The sequence below is a fragment of the Gavia stellata genome, chromosome 14 (genome assembly GCF_030936135.1).
Source record: "Gavia stellata isolate bGavSte3 chromosome 14, bGavSte3.hap2, whole genome shotgun sequence".
NCBI classification, from domain to species: Eukaryota; Metazoa; Chordata; class Aves; order Gaviiformes; family Gaviidae; genus Gavia; species Gavia stellata.
This window is the reverse complement of record NC_082607.1, coordinates 23,816,031-23,834,766: the sequence shown is the minus strand read 5'-3', so window position 1 is coordinate 23,834,766 and position 18,736 is coordinate 23,816,031. Positions and strand designations below refer to the sequence as shown.

The 18,736-nt window shown below is 45.3% G+C and overlaps 1 protein-coding gene across 1 annotated transcript; it reads right to left on the bottom strand.

The window, feature by feature from the left end:
• Positions 1 to 289: 289 nt before the first annotated feature.
• AIFM1 (apoptosis inducing factor mitochondria associated 1) lies at positions 290 to 18,600 on the bottom strand. Its single transcript, XM_059824596.1, has 17 exons — positions 18,510 to 18,600; positions 15,753 to 15,880; positions 13,607 to 13,700; positions 12,605 to 12,634; positions 11,365 to 11,477; positions 11,103 to 11,233; positions 10,198 to 10,288; positions 9,337 to 9,421; positions 8,608 to 8,684; positions 7,324 to 7,432; positions 6,516 to 6,623; positions 5,366 to 5,454; positions 5,145 to 5,285; positions 4,449 to 4,591; positions 2,464 to 2,588; positions 1,681 to 1,877; positions 290 to 519 (listed from the first exon to the last, which is right to left on the bottom strand). The coding sequence occupies exons 1-17, from the start codon at positions 18,598 to 18,600 to the stop codon at positions 448 to 450; spliced, it is 1,824 nt and encodes a 607-aa protein (XP_059680579.1). The 3' UTR covers positions 290 to 447.
• Between the last annotated feature and the right edge of the window lie 136 nt (positions 18,601 to 18,736).

Here is an 18,736-nt window from a genome sequence, read left to right as displayed (position 1 = left end):
GCTGGAGCACACACCTGGCTTCAAATGCAAGCTTACATGGGAGCCACTGCATCACGTATTACGTCACCCCGCTGGGATGTACTTTTCTGACACAGGCAGCGCTTGCTGCAAGAGCGCAGCTCTTCACGCAGGTAGCCCGCGGGACTGCAAGCTCACCAGCTGGGAAGTGCTGCAAGAAAAGAGGCAGCTCTGCAGGCTTCTCCATGGTTGATGCAAGGGAAAAACTGACAACAGCGGGCAGCATACTCTCCTTTCGAAGTGAGCAACACACAGGAAGAAGGCATTTAACTTAGAACAATCTGACTTTATTGGTGCAAACATTAGGACTCTAAGTGACAGGAAATATTCACGAGTACTCAGAGTAAACTGTCTGAGATCAAGGGGTACACACAGCCAGTGGCCCCTGCTGACCTACTCACTCCTATTGCGGTGTTCCCATTCTCGAGTTTAGTCTTCGTGGATGTTGAAAAGCTTTGCTACTTCGTTGAGATCATCATGTTCCTCCCCATCTTTGATGATCTGAAGGGAGGAAGAACACATTAAAACCTGCACATACTATAAACAACCCGTGCTGCAAGACTGTACGTGGTCAATATGATGAATTTCTCAGATCCTGTCTGAAGCTCTGCTGATGACAACTCACCGACTTAGGCAGTCCACAACACGACAACAGTACTTACTACAGCCAAATTTATATGGGTGTCTTAAATGTAGCATTATCTGCCTACAGGAATGGCTGGAGTTAAAACCAACCTCACTGTCCCTGTAGGATTTGTTTCTGTTGTCTGGGTTTCCCTTTACAGCTGGGGAGAACAAGTCTCTTCAAGAAGCGATTCATCTCAACTCTGAGAAGATGAGCCAGTCTCTTTGCATTGACTTACAGGAGCAGCCAGCATAACTGGCTTAAACTTGCAAACCTATCTTTTAGACAACGAGACTACAAGGCCAAGGATCCCGTACATACTTGGCTCTTTGATTTAGAGGAAGGGCTGCTAAGAGAAGGAAGGAAAGGATCTCTCTTTCATGGGGATGGGAGAAGTAATAGGTTTAAACTGCATCATGAAAGCTTCAGATTAGATACCAACGGAAACTTCCAACATTAAGAATAATTCATTTTGGGACATATCACCTGGGGATAGTGTGGAATCACTCATAGTTTAAACTACTGAAATTCTCCCAAGATTTTAGAAAATGACCTAAGCATAGCTGATCTTACCTTGCAGGATGGAGACAGACTAAGCACCTACTCAAGGCTGCTTCTAACCCTGACTTTTTGTGGCTGTCTATCGAGGATTATAGATGTTTAAAACTGTTTTAGACAACTGTACATTACACTAAGTGGCACAAAAATAGGACATTTCACTCTGATGCTCAGTCGCACGTTATTCTTGCCTGTACTTATTACAGACCTGAAATTTCAGCCATGCCAAGGCAAGGCTTGAAGCATAAACCTGATTCAAGTTGTTTCTGTAAGAATTTTGAACAAACATGCAGAGAAGCACAAGCACATCTCCCATAATTCACCTGAGACGGGGCTACCATTGGACATTGCACAGCTCTGCTCCAGACAGAGCACCTGCATTTATTTATTCTCATTTTAAATTGGTAGATTGATTTTTCCACAAGAAAATCCCCAATCTAAGCAAGCCTCACTGTTCAGCATACTAGTACTGTACTGACCTTTCGAGCAATAGGCATCCTGTTGAAGATGTTCCATAATACGATTCCTACCACAACTTTATCCCTGAGGTAGAAAATGACACCTTTGCCATAATCTTCTCCTTGCTTTGGAACTTGAGGCGCTGGCGAAAGGCTTGGAGAAATGTGAACTTCGGAGGCTTCGGCTTCTGTTTCACTCTCCGATCGAATACCCGTCCCTAACACAAAGACAGGAGATATCAAACATCCAGTGCAAAAAAAGCAGCAGCTATTTGCCTGTGATGGTGAAAGCAGACTAAAAAGCAGGGTTCTGCAAGAGACTGAGGAGGTGTTTTTCTTTGAGTTGCGTCCAGCAAAAGTTCAGTTTCAATAACACGAGAATGAAACAATCCTAACACGAAGCACAACACTGACAATTTCCAACTTCCATCACCAAATATAAACGACAGAACAGCCTAATTCTTCCAGGCAGCATATACAAAATAAATATGCTTAGATCCACAGAACCTCTTTTGTGCAAAACCTGATCATTTTATTGCTATGGAGGAAATTAAGCTTCACTGGGAAAAAAAGTTCTAATTTTGGTAAATGAGTTACATGACGTCTTCTTGGAGGAATGTTGTGTTTTTATCACATTTTAATATCAAAATCAGCCTTTAAAGCTTGGTGTAGAAAAGAAGCGAACAGATTGATGTCTCCCAGTGCTCTACAGTGAGATCAGACTGACTCTGTGGCCACCACATGGAGCGAGACACAAAAACCTTCACGCATGCAGACAGCTCCCAAGCATGACCACAGCCCTACCTGATTGCTCCGTTGCACTTTTCGGTGTGTCTTTTGCTGTTGCTTTAGCGAAGACTCCTACTGTTGGCAAACTACTGTCAACAAGGCCAATGGCTTCGTACCCTACATTAGGGCCCAGATCGCTCCTAGGAATGAAGTGGAGGAAGAAAAAAAAATTTGTAGCATTAGTGAGACAAATACAAGGCAATTCCACCCAGCCCCAAATCCTTAATGACAGCGTTGTGCGAGAGATCATGGTACGCAGGCTGACTGACACACGTTATTCTTTTCCGCATACGCTAGTGTGGAACAAGGACTCAAGACACAGCGAGTCTAAGGCCATCAGTTTCACAAGAAACCAGTTAAATGAACAAAAACTTAAAATACTTAAAGCCTGCTCCCTTGAAGGAAGCTGGGTGGCTTCCAAGAACTGCATCTATCTCGACCCTTTAGAAAGTCACACATCGGACCTCAGCATTCAAATGTGAGTATCGGGACGCAGTTAGTAGGTACTTGCAAAAATCTTCTATATTGCTCGCTTAGAACAATGTGACTAGGAGACAGACTTGGGGCAGAAGCAAGTGTTCCTCCAGGTCCTGATAAGATCAATTGACCAAACTTCTGACAATGCTGAGTTATAAGCACTAGACTTTGCAGCACAGACACTTATTTAGTGTATATTTCGGGGAGACTATTTAAGGAATATTAAAGAGAAAAACACATTGCTATAACACCTCCTTGAAGTAGGCACCAGCTGAATTTGAACTGGGGTGTTTACAGGAGTCAGCGCAACTGTGGTTTGGGGCCCAGTAAGTACAATGTGTCAAAAGTGTTCACAGCTATGCTGAGGAAATAAATGCATCCCACAAAAGAATTTGGGTATCTCTGTATGTACATCACTACCGATCTGGCCAGAATCCTCCAGCACAGACTGGGATTACTGAAAGGAATACCAATAATATGCCAGCTAACCAGAGTAGGCACCCAGCAGTGGGTAAGTCAGAACTCTGGAGGGATCCTGAACATCCTGAAAAAAATGCAAGAGGAGTTCTTGCTATTTGCCAGCTTTTTAGCACAGGAGAAGGAAGTCTCACTCAGTGAGGGCTGGCAAACTCCCCGAGTTACCACCTGTCAACAAAACAGAAGACTGCAACTCACAGTCCCCCAAATGCCCACATCTGTGTCACGGTCAGAGTATCCAGAAGACAGACACACAATTGAAATGGATGCTTCCGTGTCCTTGTTTAAAAGTGAAGTGAGAAACTCTTCTGGGTCTAGAGTCCATGCAGTACAGACCAAGTGTTCAGGTAAATGACAGCAAGTCACAGCTATTTTTGAGGGGATTTCTCCAAGAAAAGTAAAACTCCCTTCCCTGTATTTAAACTCCTGCTAACTTTAAATTTCTGATCTTGAGCTAATAGGCTTTAGCATTAATTTTTTTTGCGTTATTTTTTGTTTGTTTGGGTTTTTGTGTGTTTTGTTTTAAAAAGAACTTTAAAAAGATACAACAGAACTGCCCATTTTCTCCATACCTCTCTCTGGAAAACAACAAACTTTCACGTACACTCCTGGATGTAGTGATGCGTTGCTACTAAAGCATCAGTTCAGCTAATCAGCAAAGGTGCGACACAACTGAAACCAACCCACTGTCCTGGGGAACTTCAGATAATTGTAACAGAAAAGCTGCTGCTAAGTTCAACCTGTAAATTAGCCCGCTCTGAGGAAAGGGCTGCTTTTTATTGCTACTTGCTTTGCAGAATGGGATTCATTCAGGGAGAAACTGGGATCTGCAGGAAGGAAAAACATTTCAGAGAGGTCAGGGCAGAGCAGCAAATGCTCAAACACCCACCCATTCCCCTGAGCTTCTGGGAACAAGAAGCTATACAAGGTATTTGCTGAAGTAGTTTCACTACGCTCAGGAAACAGAAACCTTTATAAGGTGTGTCTTGTCATAGCTCCTACAACATGGCCAAGTAAGAAATATTGAAAGAAGAAATCAATGTTACCAGAACATGGACTGATGCCAGTAGGGCTTCGCAGCTCCTGTCATGTTTTCTCCAGCTAGTCTTCCACTCACAACAGCATGATCATGGTGTTCCACACGTCTCCTACCTAGTTTGATATCATAGAAGCAGGCAGCATCCCCGGCCTTAAAAAGAATCATTCAGTGAGGACTGAACATTGAGATCGAAAGCTTAAATTAATGCACAAACGAAAAAGGCATTGGGAAGAGAACAAAGTGGAACTATTAACCGAGTTTTTCTGACAAACCCCAACCACCACCACCACCACCTTATCCCACTCCCCAGGCTAGGTAAGTCCCAATTTCTCAGCATTTTTCACCAATCTTCGGAAAAGTAAGACAGCATCAGGTATGTTTTTCCAGAGGAATCAAAGTCTCTACTCCCACCAGAGGGACTCTTACGCAATAGAGTAATCCGCGCTATCTTTAGGTTACCCCAACTCCTCTTACACAGCATAAATATTCAAAAATTCACACAGTCGTTACCACAGCAACAAAGTGTGCTGTGGTGCATGAACAGACTCCATGGCTGCCAGCAGGATCTGCACTACAATTGGTCTCATTACTTGCTATTTTTTGCCCCATTCACCTAATCGAGGTATGCCAGGCCCCTTAACTCTGTGTATTCTGATTGCATCAGCAGAACCAGCAGACAGAAAACTCCTCTGCACATACTCACCACCCAGATATTGGAGCGTGCCTGCAGCTCCGCATTCACCCTGAACCCTCCAAAGTCAGAGTCCACCTCCAGCCCAGCTGACTTAGCTAATTCCACATTAGGCTCCAGCCCTACTGCAGCCACAATATGATCAGTCTCCACCTGTTTGGGAATTCACAATTATTATCTTAATTCTCTCAATGCCCCTGCAAACTTTACCTTCTCCATGCTTTTATATTTACCTTTCGGCCATCTTTCAGTTTAATCATCAGTCGATTGCCACAGACAGAGACAGACTTGACCACAGCGTTAGGCATGACATTAACACCCTCTGCAAACAAACATAGGAAATGTAACTGCTTGCTCAGGGGTAGACAGATTTCGGCTGAAGCAGGCACCTTTGGTACAAACAGATGCAGGCAGAGCAGGGGCCAGGTTAGGAACCAAGGGAGAGACCACCTTATCTTTGCTGCATGTGCCAGTACAGTTTTGAGTGAAGCCTGAGGAGAAAGAAACCCAGCTAAAAAGTTTGCAAGAGCTACTTAAATGGCAATCAAAAGTCCATGCCTCATACGATGAGAAGGTCACATCCAAAAGAACCTCCCCCGGACAGGTTTTCAGGCACTAAGGGTATTCAATTACCTATTGCTCTGTCACAGCCAGACACAGAGGTCCGACAAGGCAGCTTGCATAAACAACAGAAACTAACTCAGACCTGTGGGTTATCAGGCCCTGCAATCTGCAGCCCCAACTATATCCCTCCTCCCTCTACCCCCATTCCACTTACCAATGCACAGGAATATATTCTGCACTTAATATAGCAAATGGAAAAAAGGTACCTCAGATCATACCAATTTTATCAGCTAAACACTACAGCAGCTGGCCTTACAAAGGTGTACGCATAAGGCACGGGGCTACACAACCCTTCTTCTCAAAGTGACTCTAGGCTGACTGCATTAGGCTGTAAGAAGTAAAGTTATCTGAGGCTAGAGCAACTCAGAAGAGGAGAACAGGCAGTTATCGTAAGACAACTTTGGTTCCAGATTACAGAGGCCGTTAAAGTAACTCCTAAGTGTGGTAGCAGGGATCATTCTGTGTAGGAACAGCCAGAAGGAAAATCTCACTGGCATCAGCATGCATACTTGCTTGGCTTTCCCAGAGGAACTGCTAAGACGACAGAGATTCATTGCAGCTCGGCACGACCCAAGCTGCCTGAACTGCAACTTCTGTTCTGCACCTGGGGCACCTTGCCAGGGTCCCAGTCTTCCTGAGGCTCCTCTGACAAAACAAGCAGAGAGCTGCATTTCCCAAGGAAGAGCTACACAACAGCCACTGGCCTAAACACCACAGCTCTGCCACTCGCAGAGGAGGAGCACTGAAGTGCAGCTTCACCTCTTCTGACTTTCTCTGTGGTCCAGTTGCTCAGATATTCAGGCAAGACCTTGCCCATATTGCCGTTCTCCGGAAACAGCTGAATCACTTCCAGGCCTCTGGTTCGTGCTGAAAGGAAAGCAAAGAGCCGGCTTCTTATAACCCACGGGTAAAGAGCAGCAGCACAGACTTTAGGACACAAGCATATGCTTTACTTTATGCAAAGAGCTTGATGGAAGTTTCCAAAACTGGGAATTCTGGCTCCCAGATTTTCCACAGGAGTCACAAAGTGACTGGCCACTGTATCGCATACACCTGCAAACTCTAGAATAACAGACAGCAGACTTCTCAGTAAAATGCTTGGTATTTTGGAGAAAACTTCCCTTATTAGAAAAATTGCCATAAAGACACTACTCAAAAAGCTGCACGCACTTGACAGTAAGAATCCAGTTGTTCACAACCTCTCTGAAATAATAGTTTTAGGGTGGCTTTTAGCATTGAGAGAGCAAATATAACTTTTTACAGGGTGGAATGACTTTGCAACATGCACTGGCCTGCAGAGGTTCCAGGGAGCCCAACTTAGAAAAAACTTTGTGGTCAGGGGCTGCTTGACAGCTAATGAGAGAGAAAATGGAAAACCAGGTCAGGCCATATAGGCAACAAAACACATGTGCATTAAGGTTATTCCAGGCAAACTACAAGTCCGTGTGAAAACTCAGCAGTCAGGGAATGAAAAGGAAGTTTATAATGTCAGGCTGCTTACATTCAATGTCTATCACTCCTCTCAAGGTGCCAGCTGAAGACAAGCTGCCTGCAGAAGCACACTTACCTCTTCTCCCCAGAGCACAGGCCAGCTCACTGCCGAGAAAACCACCACCAATAATTGTGATGGACTTGACTTCTCTTGAAATCTTCTCCAGACTTTTGAAGTCCTCAATCTGAAAGAAGATTTATTCCCATTTCAAATACCTTCAAATAGGAATGGCAGCAGAAGATATTTTTCTCCAATTTCTCCCTTTGAAATAAGAGCAACTCTCTCCCCAGCTTAGAAAGGGAAAGATGTTTCTCCTTTCTCCTGTTTGCCTGTTGCACAGAAAAAACTCTGGCTTCCTAATGTCTGTGCAAGCTTTTCCCTGCACCGGCAATCTCAGATTCCTGCATTTTCCTCTAACTTTCAAAAGCAATTACAATGAAATTTCTAGATGCAAATGTACTACAGCACATACAGTACTACAAGGATGCCACAGCTCACGTCATCCATGCTTCCCTTCCCACAGTTGAGCAGACCAGACCTTAGGGGAAGTCCAGCATAGAGCAGAAGTTCCCATATGGCTTCTTAGTCCTGATTCATTCCCTGAACTAGACTAAGGAGAAGGTCACATGCCTGTTCTAAATCCTGTGTTTTCAAGAAAAGTGGAGTTTGTCAACAAAAATCAACTCCACAGCAAAAAACAGACCATTGACCAACTTCCATGTCTTTTATTCACCTTGTCCCAAGGCACAAGATGAAGGTGAAAAATGTCACGAAGAAGGCATGGATATCAGTTTATTAGTTCATCAGAAAACTATTTAAGCCAATCCAAGAGCTAACATGAACACTCAACTTTTTACTCAGCTAAAATTTCAGAGCATGAGAGCAGTCTCCGTGCTGTCTCAGGCCAAAGGCACCTCACCCCGAAGAGGGGTATCAGGCTGGAGTACTAAGCTAGCTTCCTGTGTCTACTCATGGTCCTGAAGGCACACACTGCTTACAGCCCAAGCTGACTTGCAGAGCTTACATTGCTTATGTTTTTAAAAGGCCTGCAAGGTGCAGGAGGGAAGTCATACAGGAGGGAAACTAAAAAACACAACAAACAAAAAAAAAAAATTCACACATTATTACAGTCCTTGGGCCTGAGGCAAGCAGATGAGTGGTCTAGTCAACTCTACCCTGTTTACCTGCCTGGGGAAAAGGAATAAATAGCAAATGGACTCCTGGTTACCAGCTGAGGGAAGCAGCTGCCAAGGCAAGGCTGTTCTGGACCCAAAGCAGAAGAGTTAAAAAGCTGAAAATAGTGGTAGTGGCTCTGATTTTTTTAACCTCACCCCAGGACTAGCAGCACCTGGAGATTACCTTTCGGAACAGTGTCAGCCTTTGCTGTACATCTTTTCCTGCTCTTTCAATGACGGGTAGGTTCCTTGGGGAACCACCTGAGGACAAGAGGAGAGAGAGAGAGAGAGAGAGAGAGAGACACTAATGATACCATGGCCATGTCATTGGCTATCCAGACAATGCGAAGCTATCTTTAATCGGGACTGTGCTTTCCAAACTGTTACTATATGCTCTATTCCCTGTTGCTGTTTTTAACCTGAAAGACCTTCTGTGTGAGCAGTAGGTGAGCCAACAGTCACCCAAGGGAAAAAAATATCTAATGCTATACACCTTGCTTCACTGACTGGAGACAGCCAGTTCCACTTCAACCACAGAGGGCTACAGAACTGCTAGGGTTAGATGCTAGAGCAGTGCTCTGCCCAAGCAAGAGCTGGTTGTTCTGCTTGGTACTGCTACAGGCAGGATTTGAAGAGGCTGACCTGTACAGGGGTTCCTTTACTGTGTTGCTAGGGAAGTCACTTTTTCCTCCTTCCCTGCTGATTTTCCCAGGGCAAAACTTTGAACATCCCAGAGAAGCTGGCTGATGCGAGGCAGGTGAAAAGCCCAATGGCATGGTTGCCTGTATGACTGTCCTTCACATGACTGCTCTACCAAGTGTTTAGCGCATACTGCAGAAACTTCCTTGTCAGATAAATGCCACTGAAATAAAAAGCCTGGCACAAGACAAAGAAAAAAATCCCAAAAACTTACCAGTGGCAATTAGACATTTGTCGTAGGATATCTGGGTACCATCACTGAGTTTCACTATGTTGCCTCTAACATCCATATGCACAACCTGCAAAATTAAACAAGCAGGAGAGCTCAAGCTTTCATGCACTGTAGGCCATTCGAGTTAAATTGCACAGACTATTGATTAGAGAAGCAAAGTCGGAAGTAACATTCTCCCACCTTTAAGTTTAGGGGAGGTGGGAGGGGGAAAGGGAGAAGACTGGAAGCAGGAATTGAGACAACTTCTTTGGCAGACATCATAGATCAGGTTGATCTTCCCAGGATCTGAGTCTAAGAAATGGACTCAGACACCTAGTGTAGTTCAGCAGTAAAAGCAGCAAGCACTGAAATCTTATTTTAGCAACATATAAAAAAACCTGAGGAAGCAAATAGAAGCCTCACCATAAACTCTTCCACCTTCCCACTACTTCTGCACAATGCTCTTGCTCACATTATAACCCACTACTCAGATCACTCTACTCTCCCTGCCTCACCCTCTGACCGATACATAGCCTCGTTCCCATTTTGTCACACCCTGTCTCTAAGCTCTACATATCCTTGTCCCACGCCCAAACTCTAGACTTATCCTTCCCTCTTCCTCATCTTCCCTCAGCTCACTACTATTCCTTATAGCTTCTCCCGTTTTCAATCTTCACCCATGCTGTCCTTCAGATTAGCATAGCCCCTGCTTCATCATATACGCTTTTCCCAAACTTGTACACATTCTCCTCCTCAGCCAACCCTCTACACCACCATCTACAGTTGTTTAGTTTCAGCTTAGAGCACAGGCTCTGCTTGGGAAGAACTGTACAATGCTAGAACAACAGCTAGTGCTGTACCCACCTTCTTGCCACAGAGAACTGCTACTCCACCATTTTCTACAAAAGGCAGATCACGAACAGGCACATAGAATGACGGAGGCTGGAAATATATACTGAAAAAAGCTCCATTATCAAATGGGTTCCACTTTCTCTGTGATACCAGCTATTCAGCAATTACCAATGATACAAAGACAACTCTATGCATCCATAACAAGCTCCAGAATTCTTATTCATCTGTTTTTAAGAATTAGGGTCTTCACACTGTTCAAGTTCAAGGGTTTAGATCAGTAAGTGTTTAATCACAAAAGTCACAAGAATCAAATGTGATCCAGGGTCCCTGGAGCTCTGCTCTAAACTGTGAGGCTATACTCTCACCTTTACTATTGACTTATTTCACAGGATTACTGCCAGTGGTGGTGTATGTCTGAGGGAATCACTGCAAGATTCAAGAGGCATTAAGTACTGAGCTAACTCTCATGTGCGAAGCAGCATGCCTCTTGACAACTGCCAGCACTGCCACACCTTTCAGTCTGCTCCTTAGTGCTTGACTGACTTGTTTGTAACATCTCAGCAACTCTGGGAAGCCACGCTGCACGAGTCCACAGCCTACATCGTGGAGTCTTGTGCACTCCACACAGTAGTCAGTCAGCTGTTCCAGTGCAAAACAACACACAAGCTCCGCACACAGCATGCAATGCTCAGTCCTTTCTTCCATCAGCGTAGCAACAATGCACACAGACACACGCACCCCCCCAAGGCTCTCTTCATAGCAGACACGAACACAGAAATCTACCCAGTGATATGTCCACGCAGCACACTGCGGTCCTTCAGAGCTCTGCGGTGGCTCTCTCGCAAGAACAGTTTGATCATCATCAACTTTTCATTAAACACTCTCCTCTGTCCTTGTTACCCGTAAGTGACACATACCTCCTCTCCTTGCCATTCCACTGTTTGAATCGCAAAGTCTCTGTCACATTTGGATCATCTGAAAACCATAGTTCTTTGGAAAGAGGTGGACGCATATAGGGCAGGGCAGGATCTTCAGACACAATCAGCACCTTTAATTGGTCATTAAACACATCAGCTGTACCACTGCCAGGCAAATGGCAAAACATACAACAGAGGCTCCGAAGCAAGCACAGTATTCAGTCATCCACAGAAGTCTGCTCTAGAACAGGGCATCTCTTACCCGGGCACCAGGGTCACGAGCCCGAATGGATCTGGCAGCAGCAAAAGCAGCAGTTCCTCCACCGATCAGCAGGAAAGGAACATGAGATGGGACCTCAGGGCGAGCTCCCGGAGCTGCAGGTGACAGATTGGACAGCTTACTGCAAATACAGCAGGGAAAAACAGCCCAGCCCCAAAGAAGAGAGTATGTCACCAGATGCCTTTCACATACAGACTTCCTTTGGCAAATTGCCCTTCAAATACCTTCTCCTCCCCTTCCCTTCCACCCCAATATACTTCCCAAGCACCACGCTGCTGCTTCACTCAGAGCTGGCTCCCTGCATAAATCAAACTGTCAGATTTCAGCAAATTATTTTCCTAAGCTAGATCTGCACAGCTGAGCTCAATGGCAATTGCAGAGTTTTGGAACAGGCCAGTAGCCCAGCTTTTATCACATGGCCTTAGCTCCTGTATTACAGACCTACTTTTCTCTGGTTTAACATGTTAAGGGTAAGAATGACCTACGTAACAAGCTTGAAATGCCACTATTTGGACAGCCTGTTAACAGGTTTCAAGCCTTACTCTGAACAGGTGCTGCTTGTCCAGCAGACTCTCAAAGAGCTTCATTTTATAAATCGATCTATTTAAGAACGCTGGTTACATTTGCACAGCTGGGTGAAGTGGTTGCAAAGTCAAAGACTCACAAAGTTCATTTCCAGCATTCAATGCACCATTTCAGAAGCTTCATATAAGATCAGGACATTCTCTGTACAGTAGATGCAGGACAGCAAAAACATGCTTGGCCTCTACTCCGGCCAAACAACGCACTAAAGATCCAACATTCAGGTTTTACAGTAAGTGACAGTTAGCTGAGCTAGCAAGAGGGACATAGCCAAAAGATTATTCAAAACACCAGGAGCAGAGATATGACCTGGGCGTCATTCAAATCAGAAAACAATTTTCAAAATTATTTGGAAAATACAAACTGAAAAGTGTTTGATCTAGCTGCATGTCCTCTTTAAGACAAATGAACTTGTGAGCAAGACCAAAACTCTGCACTGGCCATTCAGTGAACAGTTGATAAGAAAGCTCCCTAAAATGCCAAGGCATTTTTTCTGTAATTGTATTCTGAAAGGAGACCAACTTTTGAGTTCCTACCAGAATGCATTTCCTCCCACATGCAGGTCCTGTTTCTAAGCAACATGCAGATAAACCATAGATAGGAATAAAACAGTCAGTTAAATATTACCATCAAGACTCACCTGCTGTGCCCTGAGAAGCAGCATCTGTATCTGAAAAGAGAAGACACTGACTTCACTCAGCGAAGCACAGGCTATCAAGGATACTGCAGTTAGGAAGCTGCAGTTCGGGGCTCACTCAAGGAGACCACAAGATTAAGAGGCTCTCCACTACAAAGGGACAGAGTCTCCAGACATGTAGACTTACCAAGACCTCTGCTTCAGCATTTAGGCTCTCACCCTCTGTCCTCCAGCCTCAACCCTGATGAACATGTTTTATCGCTCCCTCAAACCAAAGCAATTGGTTTTCTCTCCTGTCTGCAGGATATTCTTTCTATTCGTTTCCTAGTAAAGTGACATAACACACCCTATCTTCTACAATCTAAAGCCACTGTTGTTACGAAACGTATCCTCCTTTGGCTCAATAGTTCAGACACTGCAGTTTGCGATCTCATAAACTAAGAGAGCCCTTCAGTGAGTGACCTGTGGTCCACATACAGCCTGCAAAGCATCGTCAAGAGCCTCACTAATTGTCCCGATTCCTCCCTCTACACGCGGCCCAAGCATGATACTTCGCGCATGCGCAGCCCGCTATGCACGGGACGGGGATGTGGCACGGCACAAAGGATTTTGTGCTGGCAGACCATATTATCCCTTTGGAATCACAGTGTCTTTGCTAGACTGCATAAGGGTAACAGCCAGAAGCAGGGCTAACTCTTTTCTCCTTTTATCACAGAAGGCATAAATGGCAGAAAGGAGCCCCAAGAGACAACCTACTTTATCCTCACGATTATCTGTAAAACAGAGCCTTGTTCTGGGTCATGGAAAGCTAACACCATCTTCTATGCTGGGAAGACATGGGAATTCACAAACAACAGAATGCATGGAGAAGTGACAATTCTGTGAAGGCACAGCTTATGCTAATCTGTATTTTCAGAAGGGCTCTGTTCCATTTGTTTTAGAGGTGGCAAGTCAGCAGCTTATGAAAAACAAACCCAAACCTAGAACTAGCAGACTAGTACCCACCGGAAGGAGATGATTCATTTTCTTGAGATCGCGTAGTTATTGTTGTGACACGGCTGGTGAATCGCTCTTTGTTTTCTCTCAATGTTCTGTATAACTGGAGACAGACAAGGAGATATTTACCTTGTATATCTTACAGCATCAAGGCACCATTCTGCTTTTACCCCCCAACAGGCTTTTGTCTATCCTGCTTGCTCAGAACAGCCATCTGCTTTCAATTAAAGCACACGAACCAAAATATTCCTCACTGGAAAAAGTATGTATATATAGCTGCAAGAGGAATGAACTCAGAAAACGATCTGCTCTACATATGATGTGATGAATCTCAGTTGTCTGGTTGCTTTCCATAAGCAAGCAATCAACCTTTCTGCAGATGCTTGGCCTTTGGGCTGCAGACTTGTTTCAAGAGGAACCAGCTACAACAAAGGAAACGCAGTCAAACAAACCCCAAGGCTATTTGCCAGCTAGGCTATGGCACAGGGCACAACGCAAGGCTGCAGAAAAGGAAGACAAATTCAAGACAAAAAGCAACTCCCAGCTTCAAAAGCCTGGAGCAGCTGGACAGAACAAGCAAACAACCTTACTGGCTTGCTTTAGGCCAGATGTTACAGGCATGATGTCAGCAGTGGTAACATCACTGACAGTAGCAGACCTCTTCAGACACGGGAGCATGGCTGTTCTAGGTAACAGCCTTCAGCTGGAAGAGACTCCCGTGTCTGAATGCTGACCTTCTGTTTATTTGTCTGTTAAACTTAGGATACAGTGTAAGCACAGCCTGCATGTGCTGAGGATGCAATTTAGTGGCACAGACAAGGAGAGAACACCTTTTAAGACATCATATTAACTTTCAAGAAAATTTGGTAATGTAGAGAAGCAAAAGTCAGTAAGACTGCTGGAAGCAGGTCGCAGCTAACAAATCAGAGAGAAGCAAACAACTTCAAGGCAAAACCTAGCTTTGCTAATAATCCATATCACATGTGCACGACATTAGCTTTCATCTTGCATTGTTTATAAAAAGGGGGGGAAAAAAAAAATCTATCAAGACAGTCTGAAACACAACCGTCTATCCAATTACTGTAATTTGAATTGTGAAAGAATATTAAAACTGGAACATTTCCAGCAAGAAATAAAAGCCTCCTAAATGTAAAGGCACGACAGGTAACGCTGCAGCTGATGCCAAACCACTTACTGTTAGCTAACTGAGTGTTATGACATCCAAACGATGTTTGAACAAAAGTTAATTCCTTTGGGGAACGGAAATCTCTTTTACTCCCTAGACATTTTGCATTTTACCAATCTCCACGGTTAGATGTTTTATATCATAGCAAATAGTCTCAAACAAGAACTGAGGAATTTAATGCCAGGCAGGAAAAAGAGCACAGGCAGACAAAGGCATATCCAGGGAACTGAAACAATGTCAAAAATAACAGAAAACAAGAACTCATCAGTGAAAAGAATTAAGAGAAAGGTACTTTTAAAGCCTTTTGCTTAAACATATAGAAGTCAAGGTTAACAGAACTACCTCTGCTTTTGGAAGCAGAACCATAAAGTTTTTAAGTGAGTCTGAAGGGCAGCCTAGAGCAAATTAAATCTGATCGCTTAGAAAAAAATGACTATTATATACATGCAAAAAATCAAATCAGATCTTCAGGATAAATTTTTCCAAAGGACAATGCCAAGTTCTTTCTAGTCAGAAACATAGCTGTGTACTTTGTCAGATAACGGAGCGATATTTCAGTGCTGTTCTCTGAAGAAATCACAAAGTTTTCTTTTCTTTCCTCTAGCATACTTATATTTAGTTGATTATTTCCTTTTTTTGTATGCCAACGTAACTGATATCAGAATAGATGTGTTAATTTGTGCCTTTCTGATGGTTACAAATTGAAGATGGCCAGTTTTGGTTTTAGATTTATTTAATGTGGAAAAGTTAATTCTAAGGCAATTTTTCCCACTAAGAACTACACTGTTTGAGAATATCAAATTTGTAAACTTAAATTATTTGACAAAGTCCCTTGAAATTAAATATCCAAGGCCAGGGAGCACAAAGAGGGCTTAGTTAAAGTAAATGGCTAACTTAGCATGACATACAGAAAGGTACCCTCCCTCCACCCTCTCACCCAATTAAAACACGTTTATTTAAGCATCTTACATAAGCTCCTGTGCCAGTGACTGTTCCTCCTACAATTAAGTATAACAATAGGTTGCTGCCAGCTTTGCCAGGAACACCTGAAGACATCAATGATCTAGAAGGGCATCTTAGATGATGACATTGCAAAACTGTAGGTGAAGACAGGCAATGAAAGAGAAGAGAGGGAAAGAGCTGAATATTAAGGACTCTCGATTAAACAGATCTTGGGAAAAGCAGAATGTGCTTTGCAATTTCAGTTACCTTGCTTGTCAAAAAAAGTACAGCAGGGCACAGTAAAGAATATTTAAAGGGAATAGGAAAAGACTTTTCCTCCACACACTGTTTTGAATTTTTTTTATTTCCCGGGAGCCTTCTGCATGTGAAGAGTTCCATTAGGAGAAAATCAGGACTCAGAACTTTTAAGTAATATGATCCTCTAAGAGAAAGGATTTTGAAACAAAAGATTTGTGTGATGTAAACTTAGGACCCTTCCACTCCCAGGTAATGCTGCTACCCTTCAGCTGTCTGGGAATGCAATTTACTCTCCAAGTTGGACTAAAAAGCTTTATCCTTTTGAATCTTTTGAGTAGGACATAAATGTATGCTCACCAGTTTTGGGTTGATTTGGTATACTTACACAAGCTAAACACTGACGTTCTGAATTGAGATTTGGCAAAGAACGGTTTATTTTGGTATTAAAGGCATATGCCATCCAACTCTCCCTGAACTATATGCTATTATCACATATGAAACAGCAGACAGTGCTGTGGTTGGTCATAGTATGTAAAAAAAGAGTGCCTTTACCCTAAAGAAACCTAAAAGGTAACTGAAATTACAGTTAAAAAAAATTATCACAAGAAGTTAATTTCCAGCCAGTTGAGTTAGCTCCCCTCGAAGTTTTCTGAAGGAGGAAATAGCTACAGAGATAAAAAGCTAAGAAAAGTTAGCTGAAATACAGCAAAGGCCTGACAGGAGAGATGTATTGCAGCTTCTTTCCATGAACTACCTTTCTACTTACATAGGCACCCGCTCCTAATGTTGATAAGCCCACAATAAGGACAAAAACAGAACTATCGCCTTTGCCCCCGGGCACACCAGAGCTAGCCACTTGTCTGCTCATCTGCAGTTTTATGGGGACATTCCAGCGCTGCAACAAGTTGCCTAAGGAATACAATTTGTTAGAGAAAAACACAAAAAGACTGTCAATACAAAGTTACATTTTGAAATTTAGCGACCAAGTGATTTCTGAAACCAAGTAAACAAGCTACTTGTTTGAAAAGCCCAGTACCACATCTGAGTGACTGTAGTGAATTATCCTCTGCCACAACAAACGGCTCCAGGCAGTTGTGGACACTAAAAACATCTGCAAGATCAAAGAGTACCTGAACAAACAAATAGCAGGAACATCTACCAGGAAGCTAGAAAGACTATGTCCAGCTGAAGGAGCCTTCAAGCCACATATCCGTGGGAGAGCACATCAGAGATGCGCGTGTGCTCTGTGTTTGCTGCTCTTATGCCCTTCTGCAGGCCTCTTCTGTTGGAGGCCGGCGCTGGTCTAAAGATGCACTTTGCTCCACCACGCGTGAGCAGAGGCTAACATAACCTCATTAGGACAAGCAGTAGGTATGGTTATACCAGCAAAAATCCCTTTGGCAACACAGCTTATTCCACTGAGGTAAACTACCAGCAGAAAGAGGCTTCTGCTGACAAAGGGCATCCCAAATGAAAAGGAGTAGCAAGGCTTGCCAATCCAGATGAAGGCATCTACCAGCACGCGAGCAAGACAAAGAGCGCACCTAGCTGAACAGCTATATAACACTTTATTTTACTATTGTTTAATTACAGACTCCAGCCTGCCCCAATTATACCTCTAAACAGAGCAATCACGGTGATTGCTTGGAGCGCTGTGTTTATAACGCAGCTGGCCAGATGAAGCTTGCAGAAGTGGTTGGGCTTTTCTGCTGAATATATTCCCACCTGACGCAGAAAGTGCCTTCCACCTCCTCCGGTACTCAGATGACACACAAACTGCTGTACCCATTTGATCTCTTTGCCTAAACGCACGTACTTGCGATACCAACCCGCAGCACGATCACAAGCATCCAAATGGCAACAAATAGGTTAAATAACTCCACCTAACTTACCGTTTCCCAAAACATAGTAGGTCTCCCTCCCATTGCCGGGCGCTGAGAACCTGCACCTCCTCCGCCCTCCCCGCACCCCGGGGCCATTCCATCACCGCAGCGCTTTTCACCCACAAGCCTTCTCCGACGCGGCTGGCGGCGGAGCTGAGCAGCCCGTCCCGCTGCTGCACCGAGGGCAGAGCGACGCCCCGCGCCGACTTCGCCGCCAAAAGCGTTTTTGTCAAGTTACCTCCTAATCCGGCAGCGCCCGGCGCCGCTGGAACCGCGGTCCGGGTGCCCTCTGCCTGCCTAACGGGAGCGGAGAGCCCCCGAGCAAGCTGCAGCTTTAGAAAACCGCCCTTCCCGACGGCGACCTGGCTCCCCGGGCAGCGGCCCGGCGGGGAGGGGGCGGCGGGCCCCGCCGGGCCGGGCCGGGCCGGGCCGCCGCTCCGCCCAGCCACACAGGCCCTGCGCCGCGGGAAGGGGCGCCCCGACCCGCGAGTGGGAGGAAGGCAGCGGCAGGGATTCCGCCCGCCACCCTCACGGAGCCCCGGCCCCACCGCCCCACGCGACCCCCCGGACCCAGGCCCGCCGCAGCGGCAGGGCCCCGCCGGGCCGCCCGCCCCCGCGCCGGGGCAGACCGGCCCCGACTCACCTGCGGCGGCGCGGCCCCGCGGCGCGGGGCTGAGGGGGCGCAGGGCGCGCGCCAGGCCCCCCGCGGCGGCCACCACGCGGCAGCGGAACATGTCGCCGGTCGCCTCACCCCGCTCCCGGCCCCGCCGGCCCGACCCCGCCGCCCGCAAGGCGCAGGCGCCGCCGCCCGCTCCCCATTGGCCGCCGCTGCCGCGCCTCCGCCGGCCCTTCCGGTCGGTCCCTCTGCCC